The sequence below is a fragment of the Dioscorea cayenensis genome, chromosome 7 (assembly GCF_009730915.1).
Source record: "Dioscorea cayenensis subsp. rotundata cultivar TDr96_F1 chromosome 7, TDr96_F1_v2_PseudoChromosome.rev07_lg8_w22 25.fasta, whole genome shotgun sequence".
Taxonomy (NCBI): Eukaryota; Viridiplantae; Streptophyta; class Magnoliopsida; order Dioscoreales; family Dioscoreaceae; genus Dioscorea; species Dioscorea cayenensis.
Genome location: NC_052477.1, coordinates 23,364,238 through 23,380,149, shown reverse-complemented (window position 1 = coordinate 23,380,149; position 15,912 = coordinate 23,364,238). Strand labels below are relative to the sequence as shown.

Genomic DNA, 15,912 nt, shown 5'->3' with positions numbered 1-15,912 from the left:
TGGTTCGGAGGATGACCTTTATCCTCAGGTGGTCTGTTTTGTCAGCTCTTGTATCACTTCTAGTGGTGTGAGCGTTTGTGTTGGTCTTTTGTCTGGTGTCCTTGTAAATGCTTTTTTATTTCAATCGAAGTGGTTTATCCACCTTTTCAAAAAAAAACAAAATGGATAAGACTAACTAATTACATACTAGTTAGGGATCAGGAAAAAGTCACTTTCTGTAGGATCGTTGTATCTAGCTGCTCGAGGCTTTAAGAACTCCAAATTGTGATTAACGAATGTGATGGTAGTTCCAATATTTATTTATTTATTATTTATTTATTATTATTATTATTTATTATTATTTTTGCTTCTAGAGTTGTATTTAACAAAAAAAAAAGAAGCATATGATAAATTTTTAGAATAATCGATGTCAACTAGAGCAACTTTGTTTGGAAAATACATGCATCACTCTAGCCAAATGTTCTAAATTATAGCACGGGCAAGGAGACCTCAAATTTCCCTGAAAGGATGGCTAATTTTAAATTTCCAGTAGTGTCACGCCACAAACCCGGTGCACTGCCAAATAACCACAGACCAATAGGGCGCCGAGGGGGGGGGGGAGGGGGGCCTAGTGGACTTGCAAGGCCTCAAAACCTAAACACGGGCTGGGACTAGAAAATAAACTGACAGAAATACCAAATAAGAGTACAACTTAAGGTTTACAACCAAACTCGAATACAAAGAAATGAAATACAGAATGACCTACAAGGAGGTTCTTAAACAACCATACAACTGATACAACAACATAAAATATAACTCCAAAGGAAGACATCTACTGGAAGCCTTCTAAGATCCCTGGGTCTACTGTTCCTGATCTGAAAAGGATTTAAAATAAATCCATGAGCTCACTAGCCTAGTAAGTAATCCAAAAACAAACTGAAAGCAAAAGTTCAGGTTTGAAACTTGCACAAAAATCAATAACACAAAATAATATAAACAAAACCAAAGGGTATAGCATAAAATAACATATTCCAGAGTATATCTCCAAATTCACTGTAAATGCTAGAGATATTTGTTTATGATTGGTGACCCGAGTCAGAATAACAGAAGTCATTTAGTTACCCTCGGTGATCCAAGACTGAATATCAGGTGGCCATTGATTATTTCACCGAATGGACATGGTGCAAAAACTGCAATTTCATTTTTCCAAAATTACTTGTTGATAAGGTCAGGGTTTAACCCCCCACTGACAGGGTTGCATATTGCTCATTTGGAGACCCAAAATATTCAGACAGATTTCAAAGCTAAGAATACAGAATATTCACACGTATCTTCCACAAATTCATGTAATAATATAGGTCAAAATATCAAAATGGTCCCTCTATTTTGCGTTTTCTACCCTTTTAGTCCCTCTAATATGAAATCCGCCTTTTTGGTCCTCATATTTTCACATTTTTGTCTTTTTGATCCCTCTAATTGACGGATCTGCCATTTTGGTCCTTCCAGTTGATGAATTAGAGGGATCAAAAAGGATGAAAATGTGAAAATAAGAGGATCAAAAGGACGGATTTTACAACTATAGGACAAAAATGTGCAAATACAAGGACCAAAAGGGTGGATTTTATATTAGGACTAAAAGGGCGGAAAATGAAAAATAGAGGGACCTTTTTGATATTTATACCAATAATATAAGGTAAATAAATAAATGAATAATAAATAATTAAAAAATTAATTAAATGCAAAAGAATATACCAACTTTTCCAAACCTTAACCTGGCTACTATTTTGAAGAAATAGTAACAACAATTCACAATTATTTTGTCAAAAGACAAATTCAATAAATAAATAAATAAAATATCAACATATATATATATATATACTCACGTGCCAAATAACAATCTGATTCTCTCATCAGAGGAAAATAAAATAATAATAGTATATTACTATTAAAACAACATAACAAAAGTCAAATTCAATAATTAAATAAATAAATAAATAAAATATCAGCATTTATATATACACATGCCAAATAACAACCTGATTCTCTCATTAGAGGAAAATAAAATAATAATATATTACTGTTAAAACAACATAACACATGAGTGGAAAATTTATTTGATCCACAACTCAATGGAACAAGATATAAAGAAATCAACATGAAAGAAATCAAGTAATACACAAAGTCCCTTAAACAAAGGAAATAAAAACATAAAAGTTTGAAAGGGATGGCAGCATGACTCCAACAAATTAAGTAGAAATAATTCTCCAAAAGTACTAACCATGACATATACTTATAATCCAACTAATCAAATATAGTTCAAGGATATCTTGGAATAACTAAACAATAATTTATTCACAACTATCCCTCACCCTTTCAAAATAAATAAAAGAAATATACAACTGAATAAATAAAATATTTGGAATAATTACTCAATGAATTTACACAAAAGGTAGAAAGACAATTCAACATATCCTAGTACTCATAGAGAAATAACCAAATAATTAACAAAGTTTATTTTCAGAAATTTCTAAAAATGGGAATATAAATAATAACAAAATATATATGAAAAATATAACGATAGATTACTTACTTGATGATCTTCTAATTCAAAAAGAAATCCAAGGTTATCTTCTCAAGGTGGTCCTATAACCCAAGGGGAGAACTAAACCAAATAGACACGAATACTTGGAAGAGTTCAAGCACAAAAGTTAAAGATAAGCTAGTCTAAAATACCAACACTCTACAACAAAGCATGGTCTTTCTAACTATAAATTAGAACTCAAGGATTCAAAGGAAGCAACAAAAGCAAAGCATCAAAAGCTATAATTAATTGAACACAACTCGTGCTCTACCAACATAGTGGTTTACTATGCCAATACATATATAATTTCACATTATCACAACCAGGATGCATGCAACTTAAGCACTATTGTAATGCACACATATTAAATAAATATAATCTATATATATATATATAAGGGAAGGTGTATGCATGTAAAACCCATACACCAATGCATGGATCATGCAAGCTAACATTCAAGGGTGTAAACATATGGTTTCATGCAAATGAGAACATGGTTTCCTGCACATGTATGAGTGGTTTCAAACATATATGTATATACGTATGGAGGAGGTTCCATGAGTGTGAGTATATATGTACATACAAGGCCATGAACTACAATTAATCAATAGACACCAAGGTGTTTTTCAGCATATAGAAGGTAAGGTTTCATGCATGAACAAGTCCAAGAATCCATCAAAGAGTGCAGGCCCTCAAGAAAACATAGGCATAAATGCCAACAAGGTGAGTGTACACATAGGCCAAAGATAGCTAGCATGAACAAGCTTTGCACTAAGATCACCACCCACTAATTATCATGCAACTAAACGCTTCCAAACATGCTTCACACCAGAAATATTGTTTGTAAACATGCTATAAACTTTGATTCAAGTAAGTTTCTTATACTATACAAGCACCAACTCTACCACCAATAAGAGAGCAAGACACCTACCTAGACTTCGGGGGAGCACCGGCGGTTCGTTGATCTCCTTAGCCTTGACTCCGGCCGTCAAGATCTCCGGTAGAAGTATGAGATCCGGCGATGGTATTAACTTTTCATCAATTGTCCCAAGAGAGCAAGGTGTTGTGGGAGAATGGAGAGAAAGGAGAGAGATGGAAGAATGGAGGAGGAAGATGATCATGGGGTGTAATGGCTCGGCCATGAAGGAGACAACTATGGGATGGGAGTCCGAGAATCCCTCCGGAATTTCCTCTCTCCACAAAACTCTCCTAGCAAGGTGACAAGAAGAAGAAGAAGGGATTAAGGCAGTAAATTTAAAGCTTAGCAACCTAACTAGGCTTTAATGAAAAGTGGGGTAGGTCCACAAATGTTGGCGGGGTCCACAATCCTCCCCTCCTTAAAAGATTTTAGTCCTCTAAACTCGCACTTGGCCCTAGAAACAAAAAAGGATATTTCACCCTCATTTCAGACTCTAGTTCCCAAGTTGCCTCACGCTCAAAATGATTTTTCCACTGAACTTTGACATGAGGAATGACCCGCTTCCTCAGCCCTTGATTCTTGAAATCTACAATCTTTACTGGTTACTCTTCGTAAAACAAATCACTATTTAGCTCAAATCCTGAGAACTGGATCACGTGATCAGGATTGGAAACATATTTCCTCCGCATGGAGACATGGAACACATTGTGCACTTGAGAGAGAGTAGGTGGAAGGGCAAGCCGATAAGCCATCTCACCAATACGCTCCAAGATTTTGAAAAGGCCAATGAAACGAGGACTAAGTTTACTTTTAACACCAAAGCGGACAATTCCTTTAGTAGGAGCAACTTTCAAGAAAACGTGTTCTCCCACTTGGAATTCCAAGTTCCTCCTTCTATTGTCTGCATAACTCTTCTGTTGGCTCTGAGCTGCTTGTAATCGGTCTCTAATTTGGTGAACCTTCTCAACTGTTATTTGCACAATCTTTGGCCCCAAAAGTTTCCTTTTTCCCACGTCATCCCAACAGATAGGTGACCTGCACCGCCTTCCGTACAAAGCCTCGTAGGGAACCATCTGGATGCTTGCCTGGTAACTATTGTTATAGGAAAATTCTATCAAGGGTAGATGCCGATCCTAAGCACCCCCAAAATCTAGCATACATGCTCGCATCATGTCTTCCAGGATTTAGATAGTTCTTTATAATTTCCCATCAGTTTAAGGATGAAAAGCTGTACTGAAAGTGAGTTTCATCCCCAAAGCTTTATGTAGGCTCCTTCAAAAATGAGCTACAAACCGAGTGTCTCGATCAGAGACGATGGCAACTAGAACACCTTGAAGCTTCAGATTATACAGCTCAACAAGTTGTTCCAAAGACAAACTGGTCTTGATAGCTAAAAAGTGAGCAGATTTAGTTAATCTATCAACCACTATCCACACACTATCAAAACCTTTATTGGTTTTAGGAAAGCCGGACACAAAATCCATCGCTATGTTCTCCCATTTCCACTCCGGAATAGGAAGAGGTTGGAGAAGTCTTATAGGTCTCTGATGCTCCACCTTTACTTGTTGACAAGTCAAACACTGAGCCATGAATTATGCAATCTCTCATTTCATGTTGTTCTACCAAAAGTTGCGCTTCAAGTCCTTGTACATTTTTGTGCTACCAAGATGCACTGAGTAACTGGAGAAGTGGGCTCCTTCCAAAATCTCATTTTTTAAATCTAGAACATTCAGTACATAAATCCGATCACCAAATCTGACTAAGGCATCTTTATGGACTCTGAACTGAAATTGGGAACCATCTTTTGCTTCTTGTTGCATCTTTTGTAGATAGTCATCTTCTTCTTGAGCCAACTTGATCCTTTCCAATAGAGTAGGTCATAGCGCCATGTTTGCTAGGGAAGCACTCGTACTTGGCAAAACTATTTGTAGTTCCATCCTTCTTATCTCCTCCAGAATAGACTTCTGAGAAGTGATCATTGCGTCCACATTACCAAAAGACTTCCTGCTAAGCGCATCGGCCACAACATTTGCTTTGCCGGGGTGATAGTTGATGGTCAGATCATAATCCTTCGTCAACTCTAGCTATCTTCTTTACCTCAGATTTAACTCTTTCTGGGTAAAAATATACTCGAGGCTCTTGTGATCTGTAAATACCTCACATGTTTCTCCATATAGGTAGTGTCTCCAGATCTTCAAAGCAAAAATCACTACAGCAAGCTCTACGTCATGGGTGGGATATTTCTCCTTAAAAGGTTTCAGTTTCCTAGAGGCGTGGCAACTACTCGTCCATTTTGCATCAAGACACAACCCAACCATGTCTTACAAGCATCACTATAAATAGTGAAACCATGTCCCGGAGAAGGAAGTGTGAGAATAGGTGCTGACACCAAACGACGCTTTAATTCATGGAAGCTCTGTTCATACTTATCGGACCACTTAAAGTTTGTTCCTTTCCTCGTAAGTCTTGTCAAGGGTGCTGTTAAAACTGAGAATCCTTCCACGAATCTTGTATAGTAACCAGCCAGTCCCAAAAAGCTACAAATTTCTGTCACAATTACCGGTCTTTTTCACTCTACAACTGCTTCAATTTTGGTAGGATCCACAGAGATGCCGTCTTTGGTTATGACATGGCCAAGGAAAACCACTCGATCTAGCCAAAATTCACACTTGGAAAATTTGGTGAAAAGTTTCCTCTCTCTGAGTGTCCCCAACATGATCCTCAAGTGCTCTTTATGCTCCTCCTGATTTCTGGAATACACCAAGATGTCGTCGATAAACACCACAAAAAATTTGTCCAGGAAAGGTTTGAAAGTTTTATTCATCAAATTCATGAAAGCAGCTGGTGTATTACTCAACCTAAAATGCATTACTAGGAATTCAGAATGACCATTACGAGTTTGAAATGCAGATATTGTCACATCCTCTTGCTTGATCTTCAACTGGTGGTATCCTGTTCAGAGGTCAATTTTTCAAGAAAACTTGCGAACCTTGTAGTTGATCAAATAGTTTATCAATCCTTGGTAATGGATATCTGTTCTTCATAGTCACTTTATTTAGTTCTCGGTAGTCGATGCATAATCTCAAACTGCCATCTTTCTTTTTCACAAAAATCACAGGAGCTCCCCAAGAAGAAACACTCAGATGGATGAAAACCTTTACCGAGAAGTTCTTCAAGCTACTTCTTCAATTTAATTAACTCAGCAGGGGCCATCCTATAAGGGGCCTTAGAGATGTGGTTAGTGCCTGGGACTAGGTCAATAAAGAACTCTATCTCCTATCCAGAGACAACCTCGGAAGATCTTCAGGAAAAGCATTTGAAAATTCCCTTACCATTGGGATATCTTTAAGCGCCTGACTTCCATTTTTGACTTCCACCACGTTGGCAAGAACTCCTGAGCACCAACTCAAAAGTAATTTCTTAGTTTGCAGGGCAGAAATTACTCAAGCTGGTAATACGGACGCACTCCCAAGAAAAGAGAACCATGTTTCTCCAAGGATTCTAAAGTAAACTCTTTTCCTATGGCAATCGACCACTGCATGGATGGAGGACAACCAGTCCATACCCAAAATAACATCGAAGTCCTTCATGCTCATGACATGGAGATCAGCTATCAACACATGATTATCAATTACCATAGGATAGTTTACACAAACTTTTCTGATTACTAAGACATCACTAACAGGCATAGAAACACTCAAATCATAATCCAACACAACAGTAAGTAAAGCATGCTTCCAAACAAATACAGAAGAAATAAAGGAATGCGTAGCCCCAGAATCAAACAAAACATAGGCATAATCAGAATAGACTGGTAAGGTACCTGACACCACAGCATTAGAGCCATGGGTATCCTCCTGAGTCAGTGCATAGACTAGCCCTTGAGTCTTAGGTCTACCCACCTTTTGATTGTTTGAGGAGGATGGTTGCCCACTAACAACCTTTCCTGCACGCTGCTCTGGAGGGGCTTGAGGTTTCTGTGCTGGTATGACCCTGGAACTCTGCCCACTAAAAGCCTGTTGAGGTTTAGAAGACAGTTGTAGACACTCTGCAGTATGGTGACCTTAACTGCCACACCTAAAACAAGCTCCAAAAGCCCGTTTGCAATCTACAGTCCTATGAGCTCCACCACAAGTGGCACAACTTGGTTGGTTAGTCCGGGGAGGAGGGATAGGGGCAATTTCTGAGGTCGATGTGCCGATGGCCCATTGACTGTTTGTGACTCAGCCTGAACTCTATTACTAGAGTTGTTCCTATCTCCAGCTCTAGTAGGCCGGGTACTTTGGTTGTCAAAAATTCTCGCCTTTTATTCTTCCCGGAAGCTTTTTGTTCTTGAGTATCCTTCCAAAAAAAATCTAGGGACTTAGCTCGTTCCACCACTTCAGCATAAGTACTCAAATGCAGAGGTGCTAGTCTTTTGCGAATATGAGGGTGTAACCCCTCCTCGAATCAATTCGCTCGACTCTGATCATCTTCCACCAGCTTCAAAGTATACTTGGATAGTCGATCAAACTCCACTTCGTATTCGTCTACTGATCTATTCCCCTAGGTTAATCGGATGAACTGTTATTCTAGTTGCCTCAGCTTGTCCCTAGTAAAGTACTTCCCAAAGAGCGCCTTTCTCAATTCTTCCCATGATTCAAACTCCTTTCCTTGTCGGATCCTAATTTCCCCATTATACCAGTCATTTGCAAGTCCTTGAATCATATAAATGCTGAACCTGAGCTTCTCTTCTGGAGTACAGTTCATTATGGCAAAGGCTTTCTCCATCTTTGCCACCCACTGGTCTACCTCATCTGGATTGATGGTTCCTTCAAATGGCTGGGGTCCCGTACTCCTAAATTCCATAACTGTCTTCTATTTGGGTTCCTTAGGGGGAGGAGGAGGAGGTGACGGTGTTGGTTGTTGAGATAGTCGCTGCCCTCGCACTAACCCCACTACTTCTCGCAATAGCTCCCGAATCACCCCTTGACTGTTAGCAGAATTTGTTTGGTTTCCACCTTGGGCTTCATGAGCAGCTGCTGGTCGACCTAGCAAATCATTCATGCTCCTATTAACGGCTCTGTGAGGCATTTTGCGAAAACCCCAATCCAATTAGAAACTAGGGTGCGAGGACATCAAAGGTTTATTGAAAGCAGGTTTTAAAATCAAGCAGAACTGTTATTCTAAATCTACTGTTTAAGATAAAAATGAGATTTGAATTTTAAAATCCACACTTAATTTTTGTGGCGATATTCATGTTTTCAAGTAATGAATGAACTCTGGCTAGTTCTTGTATAGAATAATTCACTTGTATCAAAAGCCTCCTAGATACACAAATGATAAGTTGATCGTTCAATGTTGTAATTCTCCAACATATCTTTGCAGAACATGTTTGCCGCATGAAGGGTTAAAAGCTCGGGATGTCACCAAACTATTGCCAAGTTTTATTTTGAATACCAACTTTCAATTTGTTTCTTTTTAATATCAATTTGTTTCAAGTTTCATTTTGGTGTTCAATGGGAGGTAACCAAATGAATTTTGATTTATAGAAACCACAAAACACAAATTAACTTCACATCAAACATATGGATGCCCATTTAAATTGCTAAACAAAAACATACAAGTACAAAATGTTCCTCCAAAACTTTTGAGGATCAATTGTATCCATAAGATCATTACTATCACCCTAATGACTACAAGAAATTGTCAAATACTCCAATAATGAAAAATGAAGCTAATATACTAAATACAACAATCTCACATCATTTCTATTGGTTGTTCCATTTGGTTGTCCATCTGGCTGCCAAAATTCATTTTGTGATCTCTCATTAAAACACCAATAGAAGTTTTGATACCAAAAAGCAACATATTGAAAGTTGGAAACCCAAATGACACCTAACAATGGTTTGGTGACCTCCTGAGTTTTCTACACCTGCTTGAACAACTACCTCACACACCTATTCTAGGAATGGAAATGAAGAAGTATCAAACGCAGGGAGTTCTATATTAAAAGGGTTAAATGTTGGTTGAGGAGAACATGAATAAGAAGTGCTACTTGAAGGCCATAGTGAAACAAGCGGTGAGAAAACATCCTCCAACTCCATTTCTAATTCCTTGAGATACCATCTCGGATACTAATTCCCACAAAACTAAAAATAATCATCGATGCAAGAGCGATAGGGACATATCTGAAATATTGGAGCTTGCTCAAAGAGTTCATACTAGAGAGATTTAACAACAATGATGCAAATTTTAGAGGACGTGATTTTGAGATTATTCCATTTGGAGTCGTGTTGGGCAAAGAATTTGACCAGAATGTGATTTTGTAGTTGCCACAATTGAGTTTACATTTTTTTTTTTTTAAAAAAAAAAGATAAACTACAACTTTATTAAGATAATAAAAGAAAGCACAATAGAGTCCCTGGGCTAAGAGAGAATCTCTTCCCATGGGGGCAAGCCGCATGTTGAGTTGGGCTTGGGTGTCCAGGTCATGCTTCTCTTCTGTAGGTGAACCCTGGAACTGGATGCTCCTCCTCACTGCAATAGAAGAGGACTCCCAACTTCTGGTTTTTATCCTCAAAGACAACTGAAACCTAAAAAAGAAATGTCAAACGAATATTCAGATTAACCAAAAGCCAAGTGGGTGATTGGAAATGGAAAATGCAATCATTTCTAGCTTTCCAAACATTCCAAGTAAGAGCTATGACAAAGATGGTCCAAGAGCCTCTAATTATGGAGTGAAGGTTTCAACGCCAAACACTCCAAAGTCTGTAATTGTTGAGTTTACTTTTGCAAATAATCTTGTGGATTACTTTGGTTAGAAAATGTCTGATGGATTAAATGCAGAAGATTTGAACACTAATGTCAGTCCCATGACTTGTAATTATTAATACAATTCCAGCTGCAGGAGTACACTCACTGATACAGGGATTAGAATGCTTGAACAATTAGACACACCATTAGAGTTTATGTACATTGATAACAAAGGTGAATCTATATATCCTGCATCAAGTAGTGGTTATAAAATTTAAAAACTAGTTTTGTTTATAGCAAATTCAATGCATTAAACTAGTTCCTGATATGTTAAAAGAAAAGAAACAACTAGATTTTTATGAGCTATTAATTAAGAACAACTTGCCTATTCCGATTGCAATCTTGCACGCTTTTGTTGACCTATTGATTCATCATGACACAGCAACATAAAGAACATATCCACCGAAAGGACATCAAGCATTAAACTTGCAAATTGAGGCAACAGTTGGAAATGATTTTCTTCCCTTTCATTTTGATTTCAGACTCCCTGAGACTCCTGTTGTCATGTTGGAGGGATATACAAAACCACTTGCTCATTCTTGAAAACGCAAAAAAAAAAAGGAAATTAAAGAAAAAGAATCAATAAGAATACAAGACGTGTGAAAGAAAGCGATAAAGCTAGTGGTCTACCAATTATAATGTCAGCACATTCCAACACATTATATTAGTGGTTCTACTTCTATAGATATTCAAAAGAACAGTGTGTGATTATACTAAAATGGCTGTTTGCCTTCATTTTTGAATACTTCATTTCAATAATTTTCTTAAAATTGTTATGGATTCTAAAGTGATCATTCACTTTTATTTTCTATGCATTCTTTTCTCTACATTGAACTAGTTTAAGTACATGAATTATCTCTGCTATTTTCTTCCTCCATTCTCTCTCAATACAATTATGCTATGGGGAGTGAACTAACTCAACCTCAAAAGAGCATGTGCTTATATAAATTATAATTAAAAATGTTGATTCTATTGACAAGAAATGCTAAACATATGTAATCTTCATATTTAAGGTTTGAAATGAGATCCCAAAGTAGATATATGGTTTTACTTTTTTATATAAAAGGAGATACAAAAAATTGAAAAAAAAAAAGAGAATTAAAAACAAAAACACAATTAAATAGAAAAAGAGAAAGGGAGAAAGTGGTACTTGGCTATTAAGTTTGTTGAGAATGAAATATATGAAATAGGCAATAGCACAAATGAAAACTGATGACAGAAGGAAGGGATTTGTGTTGATGCACTTCAAAGCTTGTGTGGCACCAGTACTAATCTTATGAGGAACTTGGGTTGACTGTTTTTGCTGTACTCCTATTTGTTTATAAGAGATGGTAAAGAGAAGGTTGTGATAGTCTCCTCCAGGCTTGCATAACCTCTCTAGCTCCGGGCATCCTTTGATTGTTAGTTCTTTTAGAGTAGGAAGTAGTTGTTGGAGGCCTTTAGGGAATGACTTCAGCCCCGGACAATCCACAATGTATAGATACCGAAGGGAAGTGAGGCCCTGCATCCCGTCTGATAAAGACACAAGCTTGGGACATTTAGATAACCATAAAAAGGATAATGAAGTAATGTGTCCCAATTCTGGCCACAAAGACTTGATGCCTGAACAACTGTCAATACTCAAGGATTGGAGTGATTTAGGGGCACATGGGCAATTCTCTGAGGGCATCACAGCCAGAAACTCGAAGACACTTCAGAAACGGTGGAGCACAGTCACTTTGTGATGATATACCAGTAAAAATTCTCACAAGAACTAATTGTCAGATTATTGAGGGACTTCATACCTTGCATCCCGTCTGGCCAGAAAACCAGCTTTCAAGCGACCCCACCCATAGGTCTCTCAGAGATGGAAGGTTCTGCAAAACCAATGTCAATGATAACTGATTGCAATTGCCAATATCTAAACTCTCAAGTGATGCCTTCATGACTCTTGTCTCCTCTTCATCTTCCAGCGACAAACCAATTCCTCAGTACAAGAATTTATAGTCAAACTCCGAAGAGATTCCAGATGCTTGAAGAACCTTCTTTCCTTGGACACGAGAGAGATTTGTGACTCACAGAATGATCGCTCCATATGTAACTCTTGGAGAGTTGGAATGCGTGGCACGGTTGAAAATTTTGGACATCTTCTAATATCCATCCGAATGAGGCATGGAAACAAGGACAGATTTGTTTCTCTACCCTCCTCCAGACACCACCCCTCTAGGTTCTTCATTCCAAATAAAATCAACTCCTTCAATGCAGGGAATGATTGCAGCGCATTGCCTCTGCTGTTGTTAATAATGTGTTTGATTCCATCTATGTCACTGATGCTAAGATACTCAAGACAGGGTAAAATCTCTAGTGGCATGGTTGTCAACTTGGGGCATCCTGTTATATCCATCCGAATGAGACATGGAAACAAGGATAGATTTGCTTCTCCACCCTCCTCCACACACCACCACTCAAGGTTCCTCATTTCTGATAATGTCAACTTCTTCAATGCAGGGAATGATTGCAGTGTGATGCCTCTTCTGTTGTTAACAATGTGTTTAATGCTATCCATTTCACTGATACTAAGATTCTCAAGACAGGGCAATATCTGGGGTGGCATGGTTATCAGCTTGGGGCATCTTGTAATATCCATAAAAGTAAGGCGTGGAAATAAGGACCAATTTGCTCCTCTAACCTCCTCCACACACCATCCCTCTAGGTTCCTCATTCCAGATATTAATAAATGCTTCAAGGTAGGGAATGGTTGCAGTGTGTTGCCTCCACTGTTGTAAACAATGTATTTGATGCCATCCATTTCACTCATACTGAGAGACTCCAGACTTGGTAAAATCTCAAGTGGATGGAGTTGCTCACATTCTCTGCATTTAAGTAGATTGATCTGATTTAGATACTGGAATTGTTGCCTTTCCCTCATCCACATAGGAAATTGTCTGCCCGGATAATAACTTACTGTAAGATTTTTTAATTTATCGTGACATTTCAAGGCCTCCAACACCTCCTCCGCATTTTCTATTGAACAACATTTGTCATCATCATTTCCCCAACTTAATTTCAATGTGTGAATATTTTGTTTGTTATCCAATTTAGCTTTTCTAGCATCATCAGCATTCTTCACCTTCTGGAGGTCATACAAAGCAAGTTCACCAGAGAGATTCAAGGACTTTAACTGTCCCTATGTTGTTCTCTGCATCATCTCCCACAATATATCCTGTTAGCGTTTTTCAAAGTCGCATAATCGACTCAAACCAGCAGGGAATGTCTTGAACTGCGGACAGTAATAAAAAAGAAGGTGTCTAAGACTCTTCATGTATCTTATGCTCTTGGGAAGCTCAGAAAGTCTTTCACAACCATTGAGATTCAACATCTGCAGATTAACCAACATACAAATGGACTCTGGTAGCTTCCTAATATCAGTATCAGAAATATCAAGATATCTTAGATGGTGCAAATGCTCTATCGATGCAGGCAACTCATCAATGTATGCATGACTCAAGTCGAGCACTCTCACCAACTTCAGCTTTGACAACAAACTATAGTCTCTTCGGCAATGTAACACACTATGGATGATGGAGCAATCACCTTGGTTATAATTTATATCAGCATATAAATTCAAATGACGTGGCCGTATTGGGATTTTGTTGGGCACACTGCTTTTCATCGATGTGAAGCATTCATTCTCCATAACAAAGTGTGCCAGATCATGGATGAGATCATGCATCTTACACACTCTTCCAATTGTACTTGCACGACGATAATAACGATATTGTAAAAGAGATCTCCTTGTCAATTCAGTGAAAATCTCTCGCCCTTCATCTTCCATATCATTTCCTTTTTGAGATGGAATGAACCCATGAGCCATCCAAAATTGAATCAGCTTCTCTTCCTCAATTTTGTGATCCTTAGGGAATATGGCGCAAAAGGCAAAACATTTCTTTAAATGAGTAGGCAAATCAACATAGCTTAGCCATAGCTCTGGTATGATTTTATTTTCTGTATGTTGTAACTTCCAGGTCTCATTTTCCAACACAGCCTGCCATTCATTTTCTTCATTCTTACAATGCATGATACTCCCCCAACACTTCTATGGCAAGAGGTAACCCTTGACATTTTTCAACAATCTTTTTCACCAATTTCCACCAATTTTGGTTGTTTCAGTACATGTAGCAAATGCTTTTCTGCGCAAATAAAGCCCAAGAGCTTTTTTCTGATAAACCCTTTAGAATATAATGTTTCCCTGCACCCATTACTCTGGAGCATTTCTCATTGCGTGTGGTCACAAGAATTCTACTTCCTTCTCCTCCACCAAGCAGCATGTTTTTAAGATCAGTCCACTTTTTGAAATCTTCATTCCATACATCATCTAAGACCAACAAATATCTCTTCTTCCTCAAGATTTGTCGCAGATCCTGTTGAAGCACTTCCATGTTCGTATGATCACAAATTTTCCCAGAAGCTGTATGTATGATCTTTCTAGCAAGCTTTGCCACATCGAAATCATCAGAAACACATACCCATATACAAAGTTCAAACTGTTTCTTGACCCTTTCATCTGCGTAGACCAACTGAGCAAGTGTCGTCTTACCCAAACCACCCATACCTATGACAGAAACCACAGCCACTTTCTCATCAAAACAATCACTGATCAGCATCTGCAATAACTTCTCTTTATCTTCATCTCTTCCAAAAATAACTCGCGATTCGTGCACGTATGAATAGGTTTGAGGCCTGTTCTTCAAAGGTTTGCTGTTGTTTTCAAGAACCTGTTGGTTTGGGCCTTTATCATTTCAACATACAACTTCATCAAAATTTAAAAAAAAGTCCACAATATAATAAAAATTACTGTAGCACTAGCAATTATAACAAATAATAATTAAATAAACCATAAAATAAAAATAATAATTTCATAAAACCACAAAAATACATAATATTTCATTTCAATAAACCATAATACATATTTTCCTCAAAAAGACATAAGTTGTATTTATAGAAATATTAGAAGGGTAAAATCGTCCAAAAAATATTCAAAACTCCTCAACCCACCATTTTGGTGGGTTGATGAATGGAGGGAAATGGGGGGTTTTCAACCCCCATTTACCTCCAAAACCCTTGCCTACCCTTCTATTTTTTCTCCCCAAGCATGGGTTCAAAGAATCCTTCCTTTATGAACCCTTCAAAACCCTTGCAAACCTTTCCTCCCAAGCACACCCTTAATTTGAACTTGCCCATCTCCTCAATAAGGTCATTTATTCTCTCATTGATGTTTCTGAGCTTCTTCCCCAACTAAAGTTTAAACAAGAGTGGGTTAAAATCAAGAGAAAAGAATTCACTCACCTTGCTTCTTGGGCGACCAGAAAGCTCTGCCTTGTGCTGGATGAGTAGCTCATGCGTATTGGCCTCGTCAAGAATATCTTCAGCGTCATAGGCAGCATCTTTGAGCAACAAAAGCCAGCACCTGATAGCCTGGTCCGTCAACTGCCTCTCCTCTGCATCTTCAACAAAAGGTTGGATAAACAACAAGAACCGGTGTAGCTTTTGAAGCTGCTCATCAACTCCTGTCCAAATGGATTCCAGATATTGGAGGGCATGAGGCGTCGATAACTCCTTGATCAATTCCAAGGCATTTGAGAAAACTCCGGCCATTGTT

General features: G+C 38.0%; 4 protein-coding genes across 4 annotated transcripts; all 4 read right to left on the bottom strand.

Annotated features, from left to right (window-relative positions):
- Nucleotides 1–4,081: 4,081 nt before the first annotated feature.
- On the bottom strand, nucleotides 4,082–5,068 carry LOC120265176. Its single transcript, XM_039273065.1, has 2 exons — nucleotides 4,773–5,068; nucleotides 4,082–4,571 (listed from the first exon to the last, which is right to left on the bottom strand). The coding sequence occupies exons 1-2, from the start codon at nucleotides 5,066–5,068 to the stop codon at nucleotides 4,082–4,084; spliced, it is 786 nt and encodes a 261-aa protein (XP_039128999.1).
- Nucleotides 5,069–6,048: 980 nt separating this feature from the next.
- LOC120265175 lies at nucleotides 6,049–8,327 on the bottom strand. Its single transcript, XM_039273063.1, has 3 exons — nucleotides 8,097–8,327; nucleotides 7,045–7,495; nucleotides 6,049–6,431 (listed from the first exon to the last, which is right to left on the bottom strand). The coding sequence occupies exons 1-3, from the start codon at nucleotides 8,325–8,327 to the stop codon at nucleotides 6,049–6,051; spliced, it is 1,065 nt and encodes a 354-aa protein (XP_039128997.1).
- A 5,152-nt stretch (nucleotides 8,328–13,479) lies between these two features.
- On the bottom strand, nucleotides 13,480–14,331 carry LOC120265174 (putative disease resistance protein RGA4). The gene has a single exon (XM_039273062.1). The coding sequence runs from the start codon at nucleotides 14,329–14,331 to the stop codon at nucleotides 13,480–13,482; it is 852 nt and encodes a 283-aa protein (XP_039128996.1).
- Nucleotides 14,332–14,419: 88 nt separating this feature from the next.
- On the bottom strand, nucleotides 14,420–15,605 carry LOC120265173 (putative disease resistance protein RGA3). The gene is made up of 2 exons (XM_039273061.1): nucleotides 15,474–15,605; nucleotides 14,420–15,028 (listed from the first exon to the last, which is right to left on the bottom strand). Exons 1-2 carry the CDS (start codon nucleotides 15,492–15,494, stop codon nucleotides 14,420–14,422), a joined length of 630 nt encoding a protein of 209 aa, XP_039128995.1. The 5' UTR covers nucleotides 15,495–15,605.
- Between the last annotated feature and the right edge of the window lie 307 nt (nucleotides 15,606–15,912).